Source organism: Ovis aries, chromosome 20, assembly GCF_016772045.2.
Source record: "Ovis aries strain OAR_USU_Benz2616 breed Rambouillet chromosome 20, ARS-UI_Ramb_v3.0, whole genome shotgun sequence".
NCBI lineage: Eukaryota > Metazoa > Chordata > Mammalia > Artiodactyla > Bovidae > Ovis > Ovis aries.
In genome coordinates this window covers 49483495-49507837 of record NC_056073.1, presented here as the reverse complement: position 1 = coordinate 49507837, position 24343 = coordinate 49483495, and the positions used below count along the sequence as shown (strand labels likewise).

At 55.6% G+C, this 24343-nt stretch overlaps 1 protein-coding gene across 9 annotated transcripts in view; it reads right to left on the bottom strand.

The window, feature by feature from the left end:
• The window catches only part of SLC22A23 (solute carrier family 22 member 23), a 128172-nt gene that overhangs the window by 72455 nt on the left and 31374 nt on the right, over positions 1 to 24343 (bottom strand). For 4 of the 9 annotated variants that reach the window (XR_009597686.1, XR_006057262.2, XM_060403539.1 and 1 more), the window contains exons 2-3: positions 19407 to 19510; positions 14248 to 14402 (exon numbers count right to left, since the gene is read on the bottom strand). Coding sequence is in view for 3 of the 9 variants with exons in the window: in XM_060403539.1 (XP_060259522.1) it covers positions 14248 to 14402; positions 19407 to 19510 (259 nt within the window). In the remaining 6 variants the exon portion in view is untranslated. Of the gene's footprint in view, positions 1 to 5931; positions 7970 to 10457; positions 10596 to 10859; positions 10957 to 14247; positions 14403 to 19406; positions 19511 to 23430 lie in introns of those variants that run through there. The other 5 variants (XR_006057264.2, XR_006057265.2, XM_042237036.2 and 2 more) reach the window with 5 other exon arrangements.

Genomic DNA, 24343 nt, shown 5'->3' with positions numbered 1-24343 from the left:
AGGGGCAGAGGACGGATGAGGTACACACAGTCTAGACAGCCACTGGAGGCCTGCTGCTGCTGCTGCTGCTGCTGCTGCTGCGTCGCTTCAGTCGTGTCCGACTCTGTGCGACCTCACAGACGGCAGCCCACAAGGCTCCGCCATCCCTGGGATTCTCCAGGCAAGAACACTGGAGTGGGTTGCCATTGCCTTCTCCTGCTGTTGCTGCTGCTAAGTCGCTTCAGTCAAATCTGACTCTGTGCGACCCCATAGACGGCAGCCCGCCAGGCTCCGCCGTCCCTGGGATTCTCCAGGCAAGAACACTGGAGTGGGTTCATTGCCTTCTCCTACTCAGGCTTAAAACAGAAATCCGGACACATTTCACAACATGGGTGAACCTTGAAGACTTCATGATACGTTAAATAAACCAGCACAAAAGGATAAAGACGGCGTGATGCCACTGGCGTGGGGTCCCCAGGGGACTCAGATGCAGACAGAAAGTGGAGCGTGGTTGTGGGGGCTGGCGGGGGTGGGGGAGGCCTGTGTGTCCCGGCACAGTTTCAGCGGGAGACAGATGGTGGTGGCGGCTGCACAAGAAAGTGAACGCAGTTAACACGGCGCAGCCGCGCAGAAGGGGTGATGACGGAGGCTCCCTATCAGGGCTTTATGCCTCAATCAAACAGTGTTTTAAAAGTGCACGCGGAGAATCAGGGTGTAGTAAGAGAAATAAGCCGGTGAATTCTGTGTGAGCAGCCAGGGGAGCCTCTCCGTGGAGGGCCACAAGGTGGAGGGCAAGATAAACTCGAGACCGAGCTCACGGGCACCTTTCGTCTGCTGTCTCCAGATTGTCAGTCAGTCGTGGCAGCAGAGGGGTGAACGATCGGTTCTGAATCTAGCCAATTCTCTCGGCATCCGGTCTGAATCTGTCTAATCCACGAGGCTTTCATGCGAAATCTCAGCTAACTGCCGCTACCATTCATAGCCACCTATGTGACACCATCACGTCCCCTTCCCCTCATCCTTCATGGATGAGAAATGGACCAAGAGAACTCCAGCCTCTCCACTCCACACACACACTTCTGCTCTGACGGTGCCGTGAATTCCTTGTCACTCAACTCATATTCAGACACCCTTTCTGCGCCAGGCACAGCCCTGGGTACCAGAGATACAGGGGGAAAGAAGGATGAGAGGCCCTGCTCCGGGGAGTTTACTCCAGAGCAGGGGGTGGTACTGATGGAGACACAGATAAATCAGTATATTTCCAGGGAGTGGTGGATGCTGGGAAACAGGCAGACAGTCCTAAAGGAATCATTTGGGTGCTGGCCACCAAGGTGATGTGAGCAGGATCACGGTGACAAGACGTGGCCCGGCCTGCAGAGGGCCAGGACGCAGCACTGCAGGCAGAGAGGGCAGGCCAGTACGGATGACCTAAGGAAGCAGGGAGAGCCCAGCACACAGCGGATGGAAAGGTCCGTTTGGCTGGAAAACAGTGGGGTGAGCGGGAGGCAGGCCTCACAGGACCTCACAGGCCGCAGCGAGGAGCTCGGGCTGCACCACGAAAGCCACTGCAGGGGGAGGCAAAGACCGCAGACCACTGCCCACACCCTCTGCCCCGTCTCCTGCGGGCTTGTGGACGTTCACGATGGAGCACTATCGCCCAGCACCACCCCCTCGCCCCCGGCAACCGGCTGGGCAGGACACTAAGGGGAGGCAAGATGTGGTGCCCTCAGCCTCTGAGAGGCAGCCTTCAAGGGGGAGCATCCCGCCTCCTTGCTCCCGCCGCTGTGCTGGCCGGGAAGCGGACGCGCTGCAGCATTAGCAGACAGGGAGTGTCCGGGCCCCAGAGTCAGAAGACTGGCCACACCAGCCCTGGATGACTCCAGCGATGACAGACACGAGCAGCTACTTTGCTTAGACCCCTGTCGTCTGGGGTTTCCCTGCTTTCATAGCGAAGCCGCTGCTGACGAGCCCCGAGGGTCTGAAGCGGATGGGTGCAAGTCCTGGTTCACGCCGTATAAATATTGCCCTGGTTGTAAGAGAAGAATCAGTTGCGTGGCTTGACCAGGACGATGGCTCAGGACGCTGGTGCAGTTATTCGGACAAGAAATGGAAAGGCTTTGCTGCAGCAGCTGCAGCCGGGCAGGTGATCTGTAGGACTTGACGATCAAGAAGACAGTGACTCAGAGCCGGCTGGGGCCCCGCTGCGGATGGTGGTTCTTGACAGGCTGGCAGGATGAGAGGGTGAGGCCCTGAGGCTGGCGGGGTGATGAGGGCTCTGTTTCAGCCACACAACACCTGAAAGGCCTCCAACAGCCAAGCCGAATACCCTCCAGGCCGCGGGGTGGAGGGGGTGGAACTCAGTAGGGAAGTAAGAGCTGGTGAAATAACTCACCCCCAGATGATTAACACTGTGTTTCCAGCAGCGTGGCCTTCCCAGGCGGCTCAGCAGTAAAGAACCCGCCTGCCAATGGCACCCTGGGTCGGGAAGATCCCCTGGAGAAGGAAATGCTACTCACTCCAGTATTCTTGCCTGGGAAATCCCATGGACAGAGGAGCTTGGCGGGCTACAGTTTATGGGGTCGCAAAAGAGTTGGACAAGACTGTGTGACTAAACGACGCGTTGTGTGGTTCAAGCAGCGCTGACCAACACAGACTTTAATTCATTAAACTTCATTAAAGTCACAGCCACGCTGCCCTGCTCAACGGCCCTGTGGTGACGTCAAAGCCCCGGGCGGTGTAGACAGCACACTCTCAGCATAGCCGAAGGTCTCTGCGACCGCTCTGGTCTACGCCTCTTTAGAGACGGTTCATTATGATGGATTTGCTTTGTCTCACAAGCTGAGGTGTGAGAGAGATCAGGAGAGAAAATCATTTTTATTTCTTCTTCTGTAACGAGGACCCCAAACCACCAGTGTTCTCACGCCCTTGCCCAAACGCTTCAGGTTCACGTCTATACACTGCTCACAACAATTCCCAGTATTCACCGAGGACAGAGGTCTGCATGACCGTGCAGAAGGTAACTAGCCTGAGGTCTCAGCTGTCCTTTTACTCAGGGTTGCCTTCTCAGCCCTGAGAAAGGATGGGCGCCTAAGAGACGCTCTTGCGTCAGCTGAAGGCAGACGCCTCCCACGCCCTCGCCCCAGCCCCGCACGGACGCCAAGCCGCGGTGAAGCGACAGAAAAGCCAGCTGTGCAAACAGGAAATGGCCAGAAAGGAGAGCCTGGAAAAGCACCAAAAGAGCAATCATCCCCTGAAGGGAACACGAAGTAAGACCCTACCGTGACCCTACGAAGAGGCAGAAAATAAACTCCCCCCACAGACGAGCGGGTCGGAGACCAGCACCGGGTTTCCAGGTGACGATCACAAGGAAGAGCAGGTCTGGGCTCCGTGGCACTCCTCCGGGCGTCCTGCGGACCCCACCTCCGCTGCGTGGCGTGCTCCAGGTCAGCTGCTGTTCAGTTGCTCAGTCGTATCCAACTTTTTTGCGACCCCATGGACTGTAGCCCGCCAGGCTCCTCTGTCCAGAATTCTCCAGGCAAGAATTCTGGAGTGGGTTGCCATGCCCATCTCCAGGGGATCTTCCCAACCCAGGGATTGAACCCACATCTCCTGCATTGGCAGGCAGATTCTTTACCATTGAGCCACCCGGGAAGCAAGTGATTCAATTTCAGTCTCTTAAAGGACAAGACCCGAGTGCCCTGGAGCAAGCTGATATCCAACAGCTCCAGGCTGACATCCCAGTTCCAGCAACATCCCCGCCCTCCATGAGCCACGGAAACACCAAGACAGCGCAAAGGGTGATCCCGGAGGAGACCCTCTTGTCTGTGACAAGACTGCCAAGAGAAGGAAGGCTGGGGTGAACGTCATCCTTGAGAACCGGAGATCTGAGTCACTCGTTCCCCACTGAACCCCTTCCAGGGACGCCTTCTGTGACAGAGGATAGTTCAGTTCAAACCAGTTAGAACCAGGGAGAACTAGAACAGCACAGTCACCACAGGATGGGAGGGCAGGACCCCCAGCACCGCCTCCCCGAAACACGGAATGGAGCAAATGCTTTCTCACAGAGTCAGCAATGGCCATCCTCGGCCGGCAGAGCGAAGCCCAGACACCTTGCCCGGCACCCACGCCCCAGGGAGGCCCCAGCCCTTTGGGGAAACCTTCTCCTTCCCCCATGGAGACTCCCTGGGGAGTTACACCTGTTGGTCAGGCTCCTGGGCGAGAGGGTGGAACATCGTGGGAAGGCGCCTGGTCCTCGGCTGGACGAGGCCAGAGAGGAAGAGGACCCTGGAAAGGGAGGGGGGTCGAGGCAGGAGAAGCCAAGCCATCAACCTGGGGATGGGGGCCAGGAGGAGCTGAGGGTGGCGGGAATGAGGACAGGGAGAGGGCCCTGCGGTGGGGCTGGACTCCGGACTTCAGAACACAGTTCCTGAGTTGGGGGGAGGCCTTCGGCCACCTGCGGACACGTTCCAAGCAGTCTGCAGAAACCCATACATTTTATGTTCTCACGTCAGTGAAAACTCATCTATTGATACGTTAACATAAGCGTCACCCTGATTGTCTGGTGAACAGCCAGGAACCCAGAGTGGAGCTAGTACTTCAGGCCTACATTTGTGTCTGAATTTACACTCACAAAGGCCAAAGATCACCCTGACCGGAGGCACAGATGCAGGCTTAACAGTGGTTTGGACACAATAGCAGAAGAACGGAGTCTCCACACGTATAGACAGCAGTCCAGGGCGTGAGCAGGCTGAAGCCAGCTTTGGAAAGGCCACCAGAGCACCAGAACTGTGGGTTTGGTAGGGCTGGAAGGGCAGGTGATTGCTATTTGCACTGGACGCTCAGAGGCAAGAGGAGCGTAGTGCATTCTGGGTCCTGTGGGTGATGAGGAACCAGCGTGAGCCCAGTGCATCCTGGGTAATGTGAGTGGTCAGGGGAGCCTACAGCATCCTGGGTAAAGTGCTTAGGGACCAGCCAGAGCCTTGAGCATCCTGGGTAATGAGAGTGGTTAGGACCCAGCTGGAGCCTAGTGCATCCTGGGTAATGAGAGTGGTTAGGACTCAGCTGGAGCCTAGAGCATCCTGGGTAATGAGAGTGGTTAGGACCCAGCTGGAGCCTAGAGCATCCTGGGTGATGAGAGTGGCTGGGGGCTGGGTAGAGACAGAATCACGAGGAGGGAAGCCTGGGAAGGAGGCTAGGACACCGCACAGAGATTCTGTCCTCCGTGACCACGGGACAGGCCAGGCTCCTGTAGGTCTCAAAGAAGAAAGTTTTAGATGCACGTTTCAGGGGGGCTGCTCAGGCTGGGGCAGTGGAGAGCTCAGGCCAAGCTGAAGGCTGCAGGCCGCTGCAGCGTCCGGGTGAGGAAGGAGAGCCTGTGTGAAGGCCGTGGCCATGGGAAAGGAGAGACTTTGAGGAGGTGGGATGGGTCCTAGGTGACTGACAGTGGACGAGGGAGGGGGCAGGACCCAGCGACCAGCTGGGGCACCTGGACCGGGAGGCAGCCCAGGATCCCGATTCCAACCCCTATAGATTTTGAAGCCACTGGCCTCTCCCTCCTCGGGTAGGTTGCTGGGGGCGATGACAGACAGCTTCACGTTCAGATACGACGAGTGGGTGGTGCCTCAGGGGTACCCCAGGGGGTTGACTTAGCAGGCGATCGTCTGTCCAGAAGTTCAGGGGCAGCCACAGGCTCCCAAAGAGCTGAGTGTGCCAAGAACCCAAGTGACAGGAGAAGTAAGTGGGTGGAGGGAGGCGGGAAGCGGTAGCTTGAGAGACCAGTGGGAAGTCAGAACAGCCTGATAACCAGGGCGCCAAGAAAGGGCCAGTGAGAGTGGCCAGTAATGCAGGCCGAGGGTTGAGAAACGCAGGCCTCGGATGGAGCAATGGTCGCCCAGTAGGTCAGAGGTAACTGGGGCAAAAGCAATTTCCATACAGTGGTCAGTGTGATCTAAATCGTTTCAAGCATAGCTTTTAATTCTTGTGTTCCCCAGAAAAATACCACCTTGTCTTCATGTCAAGTATTTTTGGAAGGAAATAACTTTTAGAAGAAAATATGGTAAAATGTATATAATATAAAATTTGCCACCATTTTTAAGTGTATAAGTTAGGGGCTTAAGGGAATCTGCACTGTTGTGCAAGAAAATAACGATGGTAAATGTTCCTTATCATTGGGCAGGAAAAACCGAGTTAGAAGGCAAGACAGTAATGAGATCTTTTTCTTGAAGTCGCCTAAGACAGCACATTATCTTGGCTCGATCGCTGGGAATTCAGAACTGCAGTAGAGCTAGAGAGGCAGTTGGGTCCTTCGAGGGATGTTACGTTGCTCACACTGAAGGCGGTGTGTATGTGTGCACACGCCTGTGTGTGTCTGTGTGCGCGTGTGTGGCATGGTGCCGAGCTGTGTTTTGATGTTAAGGAGTAAAAAGGAGAGACTGAGGAGGACGTGATGATAGGTTTTTTAAGTGTGTAGCTGATTTGCTGTGCTGTTTTAGTTTCAGGCGTACAGCAAAGCGATTCAGTTATATAGAGACATATTTTCACTTTTTTTCCACTCCAGGCTGTTACGAGATGCTGGCTCTAGCTCTCTGTGCTATATAGTAGGACCTTGTTGTTTGTTTTATATACAGCAGAATGTACCTGTTGATCCCAGCCTCCTAGTCTATCCCCCCCTTTCTTTTCTCCCTCTTGTACACACAGTTTGTTTCCTATGTCTGAGAGTCTGTTTCTGTTTTGTAAATAAACTCCCTTGTATTATTTTTTAGATTCCACGTGGAAGTGATATCATGATGTCTGTCTTGTCTGACTGACTTCACCATGAGCAGGTCCATCCATGTTGCCGCAAACGGCACTGCTTCACTCTTTTTAAGGCCGAGTGATACTCCACTGTGCACACACACTGGGTCTTCTGAAACCAGTCATCTGTCGATGGGCAGAAGGGCATGTTGCCTTTGCATACTCGGCCCCTAACAGGGCACAGCGAGTACTCAAGTTCATCCTGGCCCCCCGGTACCCAGGAAGCCCGCCACTTGCTGAGCTTCAAGACGCCCCAAGCGAAACCGAGGCTCTCTGAAGCCCAGCTGCTCTGGCGTGACGCAGTCACACCGGGGCTGACAGCAAGCGTTCATGGCTCCTCACCCCGGGAGTCACATTTCTCTCTGGTCTCAGAGCCAAAGCTGTGTTTCGTTTTGTTTCATTTCGGCCAATAGGAGTCTCAGCAAACCACTCACAACTTCGCCTCCCACCAGATCCATCTGGATGCGGATGTCTTTGAAGAAGCCTGGTCTTCACCTGCTCCCAGGGCGACGCGTATTTCCTCTCTCTTCTGCTTCAAGAGTGAAAAACAGTCAAGCCTCGGGACGCTCTCACTTCTCCTCAGCCTGGCTTCCAGCCCCGTGTCCCTTCCTGTCTTTCCAAACGAGAAAAGAAAATCCGTAGCGTCTAACGGGATTCCCAGAACAGAGCTGTGAGCCCACCTGGCAAGCGTGCGCAAGACAGGAGGGTGCGGAGAGCAAGGCGGGCTTCCCCAGAGGGTCGGGGTGCTCGGATAGTGCTGCGGCGGGAGGGCAGGGCCTGGCCCACGGGGGCCGGGAAGGTGGGACCGTTAATCCGGCCACTCCCTCACCTCCTCCCGAGTCGTCACCTTGGACTCCAGACCCCACGCGTGGCAGCCTCCGGAAGGGAGTGACCCCAGCTGCCCACCTGGGCTGGAGGGGGATGCCACTTGGAGCCCAGCACCCCTGGTTCCCTGTCCTCCCCACCCCCGGGGGCTAGGACCCGCTCACCCTGGAGGAGGCTCCTGGTTGGGCCTAGAATTCCAAAGCAAGAAGGCAGCAGGGTTTCCCCTGGTTTTGTTGTTTTCTTATTTGGACTGCCGTATTCAGTGTCCACACCCCGAGTCCGTTCATCTTCGTTTTCTACTCATTTCCTCCACCGATGGTTCCAGAAGCGACTCCGTAGTTCCGTGGTTCCACGGGACACGCCTGGGTCCTGACTTTAGAGAGAGGAGACAGAGGCGCAGGGCGGGGCGGTTTGTGGCAGGTGCAGCCCGTCCACCATGGAGCTCTCGCTACACGTGGGTCTCCAGACTTCCAGATCGTCCTGCTTCTCTCTTGCTGGGTGAACACCTTGTTTCAAACGAAGCTCTCAGCCACCACTACCATCCCACCGCTAAAATCACTGTGTGTCTGGAAATGCCTAGTCCTTAACGACAGACACGGTGTTAATATTAACATTATCCCCCATTGCTGAAAAGGGGGGGGAGCTTCCCTGGAGGTTCTGTGGTATAGAATCTACCTGTAGGGCAGGAGACAAGGCGTCTATCCCTGGGCCAGGAAGATCCCCTAGAGAAGGGAATGGCTACCCACTCCAGCATTCTTGTCGCGGAAATCCCATGGACAGGGGAGCCTGGTGGGCTACAGTCCCTGGGGTCACAAGGGGTCGGACACGACTGAGCAACTCAGCACACACGCATCTGGAAAAGGCATCCAGATACTGTAATTTCAGAATGCTGGACAGCTAAGTATTTTCTCTTCTTTCCTGCCAGTTTTGAGACAGACTATCTTCACCAAGTTCAAAACACCCAAAGAAATATGCACTCAAGCCCACACACACACAGGCTGCCCTAACTTCCGGCAGAAGACGGGCGCCGGCGCTGGGGCTCCCGGGAGGTGGCGGGCAGGTGGGCGAGGGCACAGAGGCCTTGTCACCTTCCTCTTCTATTTGCTCTTCACTTGTCCCGGTCTGTCTGCTGGGCTAGCAAAGTGTCTCCAGAGAAGGAAAGGACAGATGAGAACCCAAGTCCATTCTGATTTCCCAACCGTATCATTTGGAACCTGCATCACACAAACTCTTTTGAAATTAAAAAAAAATAATAATAATAATGTTTGCCAAAGGCTTTGGGTAAACTCTGACTCACTGCCTTGGCTGACAAAGCCTGTTGGCAGGTCCGGTCCCACCAGAAGTGCAGGGCTGGGGCTCCCGGGGCGGCTGCTGAGAAGGCGGGGTGGCTGAAGACGGGGGTGGGGGTGGGGCACAAACAGGCGATGGGCCATGGTGGCCGAGAGCACGTTCTCGAGAAACTGTCCCTTCACCCAAATGCGAAGCACATATTCGCACCCTAGCCCAGCTGAAGTCACTACGCGTGGCCCCACAGCCCAACCATGCCCGCCACCTGGAGGCATGGTTCAGGGGATTGTTTTCTTATAAGCACGGCGGCTCTGACGCTCAAAAATCCTGGTGACTGAAATACATCCCAAGGGGTATTCAGAAAAACATCAGACTATGGAAATACATGCAGAACTTCCCTGGTGGATAAGAATCTGCCTGCCAATCTCTGCCAGCCCGAACAGCAGACACCAGTTCTGCCCCTGGTTTGGGAAGAGTCCACGCAGCACAGAGCAACTAAAGCCGCGAGCCACAACTGCTGAGTCTGTGCGCCTGGAGCCCGTGCTCCGCGAAAGAGAAGAGCCGAAAGGAGGAGCGTGAGCGCTGCGAGAGGAGCCGTCCCCGCTCCCGCCAACTAGAGAAAGGCTTCACAAAAGCAATGAAGATCCGGCGCAGTAAAAAATAAATAGAAGAAAGAAACTGTATTAAAAAAAAAAAAAAGATAAAGAGCCCTGGAGCGCCAAAGTCCCAGATTTGAACAAAAAAAGAAAGACACACAAGAGCAACGAGGAACATCGCCCAGCACCCTGGAAGTGACTCCGCTGGAGGCCAGATCCGTCATCTCGTGAGCCACATCACCCCGCCCAGAGCAAACTCCAGGCTCCTCTGAGATTATTTACCAGTTAAGACTCGGCTTCTCATTTTGCAAAGTAATCAGTAACTCAGTAACCTGTGAAATCACTCCTTGATTATGTGTAAAATTCGTCCAATTATTTAAGCTGTCTGGGTTTGAGGAGGGTTGTTATGAGAACGTGAGGCTTTGAGAGAATTTTTCAAGGAAATGGCTCACTGCTGTTAGGCCAAAAAACAAAAACAAGGAGTGTTCATTCACCCACCGTCACTAAGGTATGGTCTCTGCCATCAAGAAGCAGGCTTCATCACTTCCACTTGGGTCGGGGGAGGTTGCTCAAAGTGGGGAGATGGAGAGAGATTAAACGAGGACAGATTCAGAAAATGTATGAGAAAGCCATTCCTCTCCCCCAGGACTTAGGCCATGGAGCAAGTCAGCTCCAAGAGCTATTTTCTCCCTGCGCTTCTTTTCCACAAGGACACATCCTAGCAAAAGCTGCCTCGCCCCGTCTGCGAGGTGAACCATCCCTGGAAAAAGAAATCACACAGCAAGTCGTGGCTGCCCACGCTGAGAAGCACATGGGCAGGACTTTCATCTCTGGAGAGTCCTTATTTTCATAAACAGATAAGGAAACAGGATGCTTGCCTCTTTCCTTGATCTGTGGTTCCCTGCCCCTGGCCTGGCTAGGTCAAGATTTTCTATTTTTCCTTCTTTGGTCAGAGCTAAAGAGATACAAGGAGGTTACCATGGCGGTCCAGGTGGGTTAAATGACTTGAGTGTCTCGCGCAGCCTCAGAGGCGGCCAGACCCCGCCTGCAGCCGCCTCTCGCAGCTCAGCGTCTGTCCATCTCTGCTTCCCCCAACGGGCTTCCAGGTACAGGCTCCTAGGGAAGATACCAGCGGTCTCTGGTTTATGTCCTAATTACGCAACCTCGTCTCCCTTTGGTGAATTTAAGGAAACTACAGTTTAAAGGAGGGAGTCTAGCTGGAATGTACCGTAGAAAAATTCCAAAGCAGAAAAAGCCTTAAGCGAGCCTGCACATAAAAGCAGTTCCCCACATCAGCAGCACATCTCAAGACAGAGTCCACCTTCACAGCGAGCTCCGTGAACCACGAGATCAACCAAAACCGTGGCTCTCCCCACTTACAGTGCCAGGCACCGGCGAGACAGAAAGGAGAACCACGTCCTGTCTCTTCTGAGAAAGTTCAGACCTTTCCAGCAGATGCACGAAGTGAGATAGAAACCTGCCAGTGGGAGGGATAAAGCGTCAGGGCCGCTTAAAAGCTATCTCCCAAATCATCAGCGCCTCTGGTGTGAAAGCTTCGGTCAAGAAATACTTTAACCCGGTGACCAGAGTTAGCACAAAATTCCTTTGAGTGAAAAAATGGCCAAGCATTCGCTAAGCACGGGTGCTCCTTGTGGATGGAGCGAGCACACTGGCTGGGAAGTTCAGAGTTGCCAGCCCCGAGGACCGAGGGCTGGGATCTGCAATGCCGATCAGATCACCAGCCTCGGTTTCCTCCAAGACCGCCAGAGGGAGGGGCCGCCCCCGCCCAGCACACAGCTCGACCGCCCCGATGCTGTCCACTTAGAACTTTCTTTGCTTTTTTGAGCCTCTCTTCCCAAACTTAGTTCTCCTGCCGTCTCTCAGTCAACCCCCTGATTCACGCTGTTCGAATATTATCTCAGTGAACTCCAGACGATCAATTACACTCTTCTTCTTCATGTTAATTTTGCTATACCACATATCATATCAACTTGACAGTGGGCCACTAGGGCACACTTGGAAATTCTCACCACAGTGGTGATCTGCCGTGACGTCTGGTTTATAATTCCAATCTAAGAAAGTGTAACTCTTTATTTATGCCCTGTTTCATTTCAGAGAAAAGACTGCTCACACAAATCCATATTAACTTATGGCGGTATGAAAATGGGACAAAGGAAAAATGAAAGCAGAAAATTTCAAATAAAACTAGGAATGGGGCCAGCATTTAAAGCTCAGCTGGCCGAACCCACACACATGCTAGATAAGACTCAAAGTTTTCCAAGCTCCCCAGCAGTCATCAGAAAGAGAATCACTTAGGGTGGAAAACTACACTGGCCCACTGGTCAGATCAGCCACCATCTATCAGCTTCTGTAAACAAGGGCTTACTGGGACACAGCCACACCCAATCAGTTACATCTTATTTACCGCTTAGTGCTGGAGAAGACTCTTGAGAGTCCCTTGGACAGCAAGATGAAACCATTTGTCAATCCTAAAGGAAATCTACCCTGAATATTCATTGGAAGGACTGATGCTGAAGCTGAAGCTCCAATACTTTGGCCACTTGATGCAAAGAGCCAACTCATTGGAAAAGACCCTGATGCTGGGGAAGACTGAAGGCAGGAGGAGAAGGGGGCGACAGAGGATGAGATGGTTGGGTGGTATCACCGACTCAATGGACATGCGTTTTAGCAAGCTCCAGGAGATGGTGAAGGGCAGGGAAGCCTGGTGTGCTGCAGTCCATGGGGTCGCAAAAAGTCAGACAAGACCTAGTGACGAACAACGATAGGATATCACGGCAGAGCTGAGTACCTGCCATGGAATACAACATTTACTACCTGGCTCTTTAGAGGAGAAAGCCTGCAGACACCTGGGTTACTTGGTTCTGCACCCGTCAGGTAACAGCAAAGCTTTCCCGGGATAAGCATACTTCCTGTATGGTTCTGAAGTACAGAGAACTGTCTACTGTCAAGAGCTCACTGTGTAACCTCTTGAAAAACATCCTTAGCTTCATTTTTCACAGTCACAGGCTCTGCAGGGCCAACGGCGATTCTAAGTGGGGCTGAAAGGGTGCTGTGGGGGTCTCTAGGTCTGCTGAGGGCAGCGGAGTCTGCAGAGATGGCCAGTTCAGGTCCTCCCACTCCTGACCAGAGGCCGGCAGGGCTTCTGGGTCGGGCTCCTCCCCCGCTGAGCCCAAGGGCCCCCGAGCCCTCCCTGCGGCCGCTGGCAGCAGTGCACATGGCTCTGTTCTGTGAACGTCCTCTGCGCTGAGTTTGACAGGCACCGGGGTTTTGAGATGGAGGCCATTTCTCTGCTCAGTTCCTGAAGCCTGCTGTCCCATTCTGCCAGCTTGCAGAGCTGCCCCTAGAACAGGGTCCTCAAGGAGGCACAGCATGGTGCCCACCGGTGAGAACCGGAGCCCCGTGGGGATGGGGCCCTGGGGAGCAGACCCCACACGCTGGTATACACCCGGGGCCTGTGGGCCCGAGACGAGGGGCCTTTCCTCCAGAAAGGGGGCCGCTCCTCTGTGTAGACACGGGGGCAGGGAAGGAGGAGGGCCCAGGCAGCTCCTACGGAAGCGCTCAGGCTCAACGCCCACCCCTGAGACCTCTGTTCAGAGAGACAAGCCCTCCACAGGACCGTCACCCCGACCCGCTGACCCGGGACACATACATTCCTAAGAACCCCCCAGAGCAAGGCTTCCAGGATAAATGCAAATAACCTGAAAACGGCGACCTCTAAGAAACCACAACTCAAGTCAACGTCAGAAGAAGATAACAGAACAGCCGACTGTGGATTCTGGAGAACACATCTGTAGTCCTTTTCTTCTCTGTGACAATAAAACCGTGCTGTAACCGACTACAGTTCTATCCTCTACAACAGGGAACAAAATCCAGCTTATTTAGCAGTGTCATTAAAGGCATCGTCCACTAAACGAAGGTCGCCGCATCTTAAGATAATCAGAGCTATCCTTATCGACCCCTCTAGAAAGTGCTACTTAATCTCTGATCCTACAGATGTTGTCAAAGGGAAAGAAAAAGGAAATGTGTTATAAATAATCATATTATTCCTTCCAGTTCTTTCCACACCATGATTAAAAAATATAAAACTGGAAAATAAATATCCACACCCAAAACCTCCCTTCTCCTTGCGGGTGTGCGGCCGTGCACTAGAAAACACCAACCACAAAGAAGGCAGGCAGGCATCCTTGGCAGGGATGTCCACACGGCGCCCACACGGTGGATCAACAGAGGACAGTTTCTTCACCCTGAAAAGATCGCCACTTAACTCCCCCAGCACCCGTGTTCAGGGTTCAAGTCCAGACCACTCAGGCCACACGGGAATGTGGGACACTTGGACCCTGCATGGCCTTAGCGAAAAACACAAAGAAAGAAAACTTTTAAGAAACCCATGAGAACATGGAGCCCACACCAACCGTGAGCCACTTGGCTTACTCTCTGGAGCCAAGCGCGGGGATGCCTGGGTACGTCTGGGTTGGAGGAGCATGGGACGTCAACACGGAGGACCCCAGCCCCTGCGGTGGGCCGAGCCCCACTTCTCCATGTGGCGATGCAACCCTCCACGGGCTCCGAGCTGGAGCTCAGGCTGGAGGGTGGGTGAGACGCACAGCCCAGAAGCAGGGTCCTCGCCGCGGAAGACACCGTCCTCTGCGCTCCAGAGCTGCAGCACGCAGACACCTGCCCGAACCTCGCACGCGGCGGCCGCAGGCTCCCTCACCTCCTCGAGGCCCCCCAGAAGGCCCCTACTTACGCAGCGCGTACAGGGTGAGGGTCACTCCCGCCAGGCAAAACCCTTCGAAGAACCTGAGTGTGCTGAACATGGTCACGTTCACAGACAGCGCCACGGTCAGTCCGAAGATGAGGATGAAGATGATGGAGAAGAGCAGCACAGGCCGCCGGCCAAACCTGCGAGCGGACGGGGACACGGTTAGTCACCGCCGGCCGGGCCGGGCCTCCCCAGGGGCCAGCAGGCGCTGGGCCGGGACCCCACGGAGCCTGCATCCCTCCTGCACCCTCGTGGGGAGGCCCAGGGGTAGGGGCCCTCGGGGACGCGCACCCACCCCTCGTCCTGTAAATAAGGGAACAACAGGTCAACAGCCGCTGTGCGACAGACGTGAGATGGGAACCAGTTCCTGTTGGCCGGCCCACTCCTGAGTTTATGGGGGTAATTCAGCAGAACCAACAGTGACTCCCCAAACTTCAACCTTGGCACGCCCAGCATACAGCGGCTTGGAGGCTATGATCTTTGGAACTGGCTCCAGAGCCAACACAGACACAGGGTGAGCGGCTTCCAGCTGTTTCTCTGAGTTGTTAACTGGACTGGCCTCGACCTTGCCTGCAGCCTGGTGGAGCCAAGGGCTGAGCTGCCAGCCAGCTGATTTCAGCTCCACGATGGGGAGTGACCCGAAGGGAGCACAGACTGAACGGGGGTGGCCTGAGCTGTAAGGATGCACGTGGACCTGGGAGGGAGGTCCCCAGGGGCCTGTCCTCTGCACTGGGGAAAGGCCAGCACACCCTGGGCGGGCGGTCACAGGGCTGGCCCGAGCAGGCTTGGGTATCACCAGGGATGTGCTTCCGGGTGTGGCTGGGGGCCGGGGGGTGGCCCTCGGGCCTGGGCGGCCCTTGCTTGCCACCCCTCCCGGACCAAGCCTCACACACGAGGATGAGCGTGGCATAGCCAGTGTGGGCTAGAAGGAGAGCTCTCAGACAGGCTGGACTCTATTTGCCAAGGGAACAAAGTCCACACCTGGAACCCCCCACACCTGGAACCCCCAACACCTGGAACCCCCAACACCTGGAACCCCCAACACCTGGAACCCCCAACACCTGGAACCCCCAACACCTGGACAGGCACCTGGAAGGGGAATGTCCAGAAGGGCAAATAGAAACGAGGAGCAGGTCTGGGGCTGCCTGAGGTCGGGGTGAGAACGACAGGGACAGGAGTGGGCAGAAGAGGGAAGGACGTTCTAAACGCGGTGTGTGCCAGTGGCCACACGTGTGACTCTGCAAATACACCAAAACTCACCGACCCGTACACTTGACATGCGTGAGCTGCATGCTGTGCAAACCGCCTCTCAATTTAAACCTGTTTTTTAAAAAAGCAATATGTGGCAGCATCTGGCCTTGCCTGTGCAGGAGACGGGTGTAATTGCTATACACTCCGGGGGCGGGAACCCAGGGACACCATCTCACTCAGGATTTCTCGGGCCTCTGAGCGCCCCAGTCCGTCACTCTGGGTTGAGATCCTGTGAGCTCAATGGGACGGAAGTCGTATTCTTGTTGAGATTTTAGCCGTTACTTCCCTTCCCCTGTGCTGGGGTTACTCAGCCCTGACCAGGAATGACTACAGGAAGTTCTGTCCAAATCCAACTCGTCTACAGAACAAACTTAAACCCGGCCCAGCGGGCCTACTGAAATGAAGGAAACCAGAGTCTGACTCCCCTCTTTATGCCCCTCTGCTTCCCCGTCTGCCCTGCATCGCAGAGCGTCGAGATCACTAACAGGACCGCAGACCGGGCACCAAGCAGCCGCGGCCCAGCGGACACAGCCTGCTCCTCTGTCCTGACACTTTAGGGAAGGCCCTGGATTTCTGCTTAACTTGTAGAAACAATTCTAAATCTTTCCCTCCCAAGTGGCTGCTAAAGTCATTAAGTGAAAATTCGTATTAGGAATGGGGGCAAACATGGGCTTCAAGATCAGAGCCCTGGCCCCGATCCCAGGCTCCCTGGGGACGGAGGTCCCGAGCAAGACCCGCTGGGCCCGGTGAGCCTCAGGCTCTCTTCAGGAAGGGCCATCGGGTGTAGATATGTGCACGTGTTTGGAAGCCCCTGGGGTTCAAGTGGGCCCTGGCTCTCCCCAGAGCAGAGGTCTCCCACCAGATGACCAGTAAACTCGCACTCCCAAATCTGCGATGCAGAAGCGTCATCAGTCAGCCAGGACCTGTGACGGGCAGAATATCAGCCTGGGGGTGTCCCTGTCCTAACCCCCAGAGGCTGTGCCACCTCTCACGGCACAAGGGGCTCTGCAGATGGCGTCAGAGTGAAGGGCCTCGAGGTGAGGTGGCTCTGCCGGCAGCCTCTCTTGGCTGCGTGGAACCAGGGAGACGGTCTCATGAGCAGGACCTGAGCAGCCACGGTGGGCTCAGACTAGAAGTGGGGCCGGGAGCCAAGGGACAGGAGAGCCTCTGCTGTTGTTTAGTTGCCAAGTCGTGTCTGACCCCGTGGCCTGTGGCCCTCCAGGCTCCTCTCTCTGCAGGAGTCTCCAGGCAGGAGTCCTGGAGTGGGGTGCCGTGCCCTCCTCCAGGGGATCTTCCTGACCCAGGGAGCGAACCTGCGCCTCTTGCATCTCCTGCACTGGCTGGCAGATTCTTCACTTGGGAAGCGCGGGAGAGTCTCTCGAAGTTGGAAAAACACTCCTTCACCACCAGTGGCTAAGCTCAGCCCAGAGCCAGAGGGGAGGGGTCTGCCAGGCAGCCATACACAGCCTCCCGGGACCGGCGGGATGAGAAAGGCGCAGAGCCCAGCAGAAGACCCAGCGAGAGAGGGAGCGAGGTCATCTGGCCACAGCCCCTGACCCAGCTGGCCCCCATCCTCCGCCTAAACTAGCACGTTTCCTGCAGGACATGCTGTCCAGCCCAGACTGAACGTGTGTGCTAAACAGTCACCTTTAAAAAACGCAAACAAGAAGCCATGCGGCTGAAGTTTCCCTAGACGTTGACCGCGGTCTCGGCATAACCTACGAACCGATCAGCTTCCAGACACAGCCGTGGAACGGTGCCAGCGGCTGCGAGACCCGGACTTCCCTCTATACGTGTTTATCTCCTCTGAAGCAAGGCTCCAGCAGGGAGTAAAATGCTAACAGTAAATCAGTCAAGCGTGGAAAATACCGAACCTTCAAACTGGAACTGAAGCTCACTCCGAATGTTCAGAAAGCCGCAGCACAAGCCGCCTGCCCCGACCCTGTGGGCACCCCTGGCCCACTCCCCCCAACCCACAACCTTGGAGAAGTGCCTGCAGCTCAGACCCTGGCTGCTTGCCAAGGAAGACCCCACTCTCTCCCGTCTTGGTGCCTGGGGCTGGTGTGTGTCCAGGGAGGCCGAACACCATCCATGGGAAAGGCATAAGAAACCACAAAACCACCTGTAAGCAGCTTAAACCACTGCAGATCTCCTAGATCTCACTGCCTTTACTCTCCCTCTTAAATCACTGAGGCAGGACGCTAAGAGCTTAGTCAAGTCCGTGTTTTTAGGAAGAAGTGATGTGGTTGTATTACTCTTATCTTCCCAACCTATTTCAGTGTAGGTTTCTGGGAAACAAAACTCCTTGTGGTTAAAACATTGGGATTGGAGGGTATTTTAGGTCAGTGTAGCTCACTCTGAAAACCTTTAAAAGTACAAGTATTTGGTTTGAAAAAAAATAAACCGAAACCCTCTTTCTTTCCCAATTCTGTTCCCTCCCCTCCCCACCAAAAAATCCCACCACCAAACCCCACGTGAGGGCCTGTGTGGGTTTCCACAGGCCACCCCCAGCATCTCTGCTCCTGCCCCGGGGGGGATGCCCTTAAGAAGCACTTACAGATGATGGTTCAGCAAATTCTGAGCACACAGGCAATCGCACGTCATGTCAATGCAAGGAACACCCAATTAGATGCTAGCTTTTGGGGAAGAACTTTCCAGAACTTGAAAGTGGTCTCTCTGGGCTCCCCGCCCCCCCGCCGCGGGCACCCCCGCAGCGCCGGCCAGCAGTCTCAGCTGACCAGGACAGAGGGCACCCCGGGGCATAGCCTCGGCCTCGAGGAGCCTGCTCCGAATCACTGCCGGCTTTATTAAGTCTGGGGTTCAAGAGGCCCTTATTCGTAACTAAAGTCCCTTAACGAGAAAGAACATCAAGCGGGGAAGGGTCCCCACACCTCTCTTCTTTGGCAGCCCCCCCGCTCCCTGCCAACCCCAACAGCACTGGGCTGTGCTATTCGGGAGACTCAGTCCACACCCGTGGAGTTCGGCTCTGGGGCTGCTAGGAGCTTAATTTCCAATGCTGGCTCTCCAACCTTAAGGGCATCCCGGGATTTTACTTAAACATCTGTGCTTCTGTTTTTCCCCAGGAGATAGGGGTGATGCCGCTTTTCCACTGGGAAACGGGGGAGCTGTGTGGAGGGGCTCTTTTAATCCACGGAGACACTCAGCACGGAGTCTGGCCACACAGGCGTCGGTGAGGGCGGGCTGCTAACGCCGTCACTGCCGCCGTGGCGACCTGCGTCTCCATCCCACCACCATCTCGCTCCCCACGGGACCCTCACCTGGCCCCTTACCCGCCCAAGGAAAGCACGTTTATTCTTGACTCCAGTTCCCACCCCTCTGCCTGCCCTGCCCAGCCACCACCCACAGGCCGGCCACTTTTCAGAGCCCAGCTCCCCGTGGCCCTGCAGAAGCATCTCCTGGCCAAGCCAACTTACAAGGACGGTCCTTCTCTGAGGTCTGCCTGCGTCCGTCCAGTTCTAGAGGGTGAGGAGTCTGGCTGCCCTCTTCCCGTCTTTTGAAGCCCCTGGTCTGTGTATGCCCGCTCAGAGCCCAGCTCTTAAAGCCTGAAGCCACGTTTCCCAGGCTCTTTCTAACCTCGCTCTCTCAGGAGGACATGGGCTCTGGCTGCAGGCTGGTTTTGCTAGATTCTAGCAGCCAGGGAATGGCAATGAATTTAAATTCTCACTTCAAAAGGGTCTGCTCTACGCACTGGCAGCTCTCTCTGTCTGAACTCTGCAGGGGGCGGCTGCCCCCACCAGCTCTGGCCCCAGTGCCAGGGCAGGGGGAGGGGGGGAGCCTCGGTCGCGGCAAGCTCAGGCCGACCTCGCTCTGGGAGGCCGCAGAGGCTGCTGCGGCTCCGAGAGGTGTGGTGTGGCGGGCGTGCGGGTACTTACCAGTCAGCAATGCATCCAGTTATCAGGTAGCCAAAGATTAATCCAACCAGTAAGGAGAACTTAGCGACATGGACCTTCCAGGCATTGTCACACACAAGATCCCACTAGAGAGGGGCAAACAGAAAACAGGTCAGAGAGAAGCGCACACAGAGGCCGGCGTACTCATCCCACGCACCACTGGGGGTCTCTCAATGGTCTGGAGAGTCCAAAGAGAAATATCAACTGGCCACAGAAGGCGGTGTGATGCTTTCGTCTGGGGCGGAGGACAGAAGTCTGCAGGGTCTGGTCCCCTGATGCCATCTTGGGGGGGGGGGTCCTCCCTCCATCCCAGCTGGGAGGCAAGGCCAGGCGTCCCTGGGCACCGACGTGCAGCGGGAAGCCCCTGCCAGCTTCTGTACAGAGTGTCACAACAGCATGAGCTCTGCGTTTCCAGCCTGAAACCCCCCCTCCAGACTTCAAAAGTCATCTTAATAGTTAAGACGGTTAGCGGTCAACACTGAAATGTCCACGTGAAGCAGCCTGCACTTTCCTTGTCAACGCCACGCGTGTTTCCCCATACTCCAGGCTAAAGCCCCCTGCTCCACTTGGAGAGGAAGCCAGTCTCCACTTGGAGAGGAAGCCAGTCTCCACTTGGAGAGGAAGCCAGTCTCCACTTGGAGAGAAAGCCAAGTTGCTGCACACAACTTTTAGACTAGTTTTACAACTAAACTTTATTATTTTTTTAAAAATAGAAACAGCCCTCCAATCTTTCCCTCCTGCTTTGGCAGAAGTGGCAGAGAGACACATGTCTGCTCCCTCCCACATGGAGCACACGTGGGCACTGGCCCTCAGTCCGAGGGCAGCTGATGGCTGGGCCCGAGGGGGCAAACCACCGGGGTCTCTGCATCAACGGGCTTTGGGAAGAGCCTCGCCTCTGCACCGGCCTCCGAGGAGGAGGCACCACCGCCTGTTACGCCATCCGCTGGACTCCGGGGGACACACCCAGGGTGGGGCGCCAATGGCCGCCCAAGTCGCATCACTAATGACTCAGAATCAGGGCTTCTTTATGGGGTTGCCGTCCTCCTGTGTCCGCTCAGGGACCCCACAGAAGCAGCAGCAGCGTCACCTGGGCAGTCGTCAGGAACGCACATTCCCGGGCCCACCAGACCCCACGGGGGCTTTTGGAGGAAGCGCAGCGAGGCGGTTTAACAAGCCATCCAGGTGACTGCGAGGCTGCCCGGGGCGGCCACGTCCCTGCCCATTCGAATTTGGCGAATGAGCTTCCCAAGCCAGGGCGGGGGGGGGGGGGGGGGGGGGGGGGGGGCTCAAACAATCCGCCCCTGAGTGCAGGGGCCGGTCAGAGGCTCCAGGGAACGCACCGGGCGGGGCTGGCCGGTGCAGCCCACGCCAGCTCAGAAGACTGGAGGGGCAGCTAAGGCGGCTTCTGGAGGCCAGCCTGGAAAACCAACACTCACGTATACCTGGCTTCTAGGAGCAAACGTACTCGTAACAACAAACGCCTTCCACGGCGCACCCTGTGTCTAACCTGGGACACGCAGCCCGAAGCGCTGCTGTAAGCCACAGCATCGGAAGCAGAGGGGCGTCGACTCTTTGCTCCCGTGGTTTCGACTCAGAGGCTGTTCCATCTCCTCTCCTCTCTGCCCTCCTGTGAGTCACGGCCCGGATGCGCCCGCGTGTGTGGAGTCTGTATCCCCCGCCCCACTTTCTACCTTCTGAGGCTGCTCCTGCTGTTTTCCCGTCTCTCCTCACGGCCCGCAAGGGAACCGATCCTCAGGGTACCAGCTGCATCGCCCCGCCCAGCTGGCCCTGCGGGCCGAGGAGAGGCTGACAGCCCCCTCGACCATCGCAGCCCAGTGCCATGGCAGCTGCCCGCACCTCCGCCCGGCACACGCTTGGCAGGGGAAGGGCATGCCCTGTCCCAGGTGCTGCTGGGGGAGGGGGAGGGGGAGGGGGGCAGCAGGTGCCCACTGGGAGCTGATCTGAGGTCAAGTGATGCCCGCAGCACATTCTGCTTGTAGGAGCCGGCCAGGAGGCATCAGAGAACAAAAGCATTCGGGAAGGGGGTGGGGACTGGGGCCTGGGGACTGCCAACACTGCTGCGCGCTCAGGCCTGCGAACCACAGCCTGACCCGGCCCCGGCCCCGGGCAGCCACCACCCAATCTGGCTGTTACCTAAAGAGACGTCCAGGGCAACCTCTGTCAATTAACAAGGCGGAACAGAAGACTGACCGGCTGAGCACACAGGCCCGGGGGCGGGATCCAGAACAAGGCAGCCACCTGGTGCCCTAACCCCCTCAACCAGGCGCCAGGGCAGACAGCATCTCTGAGTCAACAAGAAAACCGCCCCAGACCCCCGCAAGCTCCTCAAGATAAAGATCCTCCGCCTCGGGTCTGCTGGACACCCCCAAAGCCTGGAGGCCCCCCTGGAGGCACATTCCGTAAACCAGGCAGGTGGGACCGGGATCTCTTGTCTGACCTCCATGTCTGATGAGAATAAAGTACACTCAGATGGGCTACAACCTCTGGAAGGATTTCAGCAGTCTAAGGAAGGCTTGGAGATCACTTAGCTTCCAAGACTTGCCCCATTCCCAGTAAAATATGGCTGGGCTTCCCTGGTGGCTCAGTAATAAAGACTTTGCCTGCCAGTGCGGCAGAAAACGCTGCTTCCGGACTGCCTTACTGCTAAGCTTTCCCATGTGGCTAGGGTTCAGCCAGTGATCGGCCCCTCAAAAAAACCTTCCGCAGGTAACCTGGAGCTGACTTCCAGGAGTTGGATATAACTGAGCGACTTCCCTTTCACTTTTCATTTTCATGCATTGGAGAAGGAAATGGCAACTCACTCCAGTGTTCTCGCCTGGAGAATCCCAGGGACAGGGGAGCCTGGTGGGCTTCCGTCTATGGGGTCACACAGAGTCAGACATGACTGGAGTGACTTAGCAGTAGCAGCAGACACGGTTCGATCCCTGGTCTGGGAACTCCCCACATGCCGTGGTCCATGAGCCATGATTACCGAGCCGGGGCGCTAGAGTTGGGAACCGCAAGTGCTGAGCCACGAGCCACAGCTACTGAAGGCCCGCGGGTCCTGGAGCCCGCGGTGTGCGCCGAGAGAGACCACTGCCCACCCCAGCCAGAGAGAGTCTGCAAGAGAGACCACTGCTCACCGCAGCGAGAGAGTCTGCATGGAGCAGTGAAGACCCAGCACAGCCAGAAATAAATACAAAAATAGACAAAATTATAAGAAAAAAAAAGATACAGCAATCAGCCATTTCGCTAAGCAAAGGCGTGTTCAAAGAGTCTAAACTGTGCAAAACCAGGACTCAGGGGCGTGGGTTTCGTCCCTTGAGGTCACCCGCTGTCACCTGCCTCTTCTCATGCACCCCACGCCAATCACCAGTCAGTCGCCAATGCCCAAGGGCACTCTGTGCCCAGCACGCCAGCACCCGCCCCCACCCCGTCCGCTCTGCAGACAGCCTGCTTTACGGGGACCTGCAGGGGTCCACATGCCACCCTTCTGCTACGGGTGCCCGCAGGGAGGGCTGGAAAACGCTGCTTCCGTACTGCCTTGCTGCTAAGCTTTCCCACGTGGCTGGGGCTCAGCCGGTCATCGGCCTCTCCAAATAACCTTCCTCGGGTAACCTGGAGCTGACTTCCAGGGTGACTGAATTAGGAAGAGAGTGAAGTGGGGGAATATGGGAGCTGCCTGGGAATTCTGAGTGCTGGTTTCCTGACCCATCTCGCTGGGAAGGAGGGGAGAGGGCCAGCACATCACCATCCCCCACCCCCGAACTCACACGGGGTCTCCACGCATCAACCCCTCAAGCCACTCCCTGCTTCAACAAAGGCGGGAACAGTCCTCTAATTTAGCACTCCAGCACTCTGGCAGCAGTCTGCCAAGGCCGTGTAAGTGTAGAAGTCACACCCCGTTTTACAGTCTGACACTTGCTTTCTTTGCTGTTGTTCCAGGAGCAGGGATGGTCCTGTTAGGGAACTGACCTCAGAATATGATCTCAATCTTAGTTGCCCGTTTTTGTTTTTGTTTTAAGGCAGCAGTTACAAAACATCTGGTAAACTGTTTACCTACCTATACATTTCAAGGATAAGCTAAAAGAAAGAAAACTGATATTACTTTCTAAGGAATAAATCTAATTGCTTGACTTGCCAGAGGGGAGAAATATTCATCGAGGAAACTAATGAAATTTCTAAAGAAGATGGAAAATAAATGGGACGGGAGGAAAAGAATCTTATTTTCAGCAATAATGAATACTCTGATAAAGTGAAGTGCAAACAAGAACATAAAAAAAGACGGACGGAAACAGATTACTTATCCAATTTTGAGGTAAAGAGGGGCTCCCTACGGACAAAAACTAAAAGAGGGAAAACTACCAAGGAAAAGATGATGGATTTTCTAAGTGGATCTGTTACTCCTGAGTTATTATTCATTTTACTTATTTAAAATCTCTTCACATCAAAAATAACATAAGCAATATTATAAAGACTTAAATTTCAGGATACATTGCAAGGGGACAGGAGTCTGCCAGGCCCTGGAAAGGCCACTTTGGCACAGAGGTGATCTTCATCTGGAGGCAAAGGCGGGTCAGCAGATGCAGAAGGCAGCCTCCTCAGAGCCTGCCGAAAAGCAGAAACTCCGGAGGAGAGGAGGGGGCCGTAAACCCCTCCTCCAGGGAAGCCCCGAGGCCGTGAAGACAAAGCAGGCGCCGGGATGTGTCTGCAAACAACCTCGACGACAGATTAGGAGTCTGGGACTGCCAACTGGACGCACTGCTATGCGTGGAACAGTAAATCGACAAGGGCTGCTGCACACCGCAGGGGGCGCGACTCAGTACTCTGGAACAACCTCCACGGGAAAGAATGTGAAAAGAACAGGCATCGTGTGACGGTAACTGAATCGCTTTGTGGTACACTGACACAACATTCTA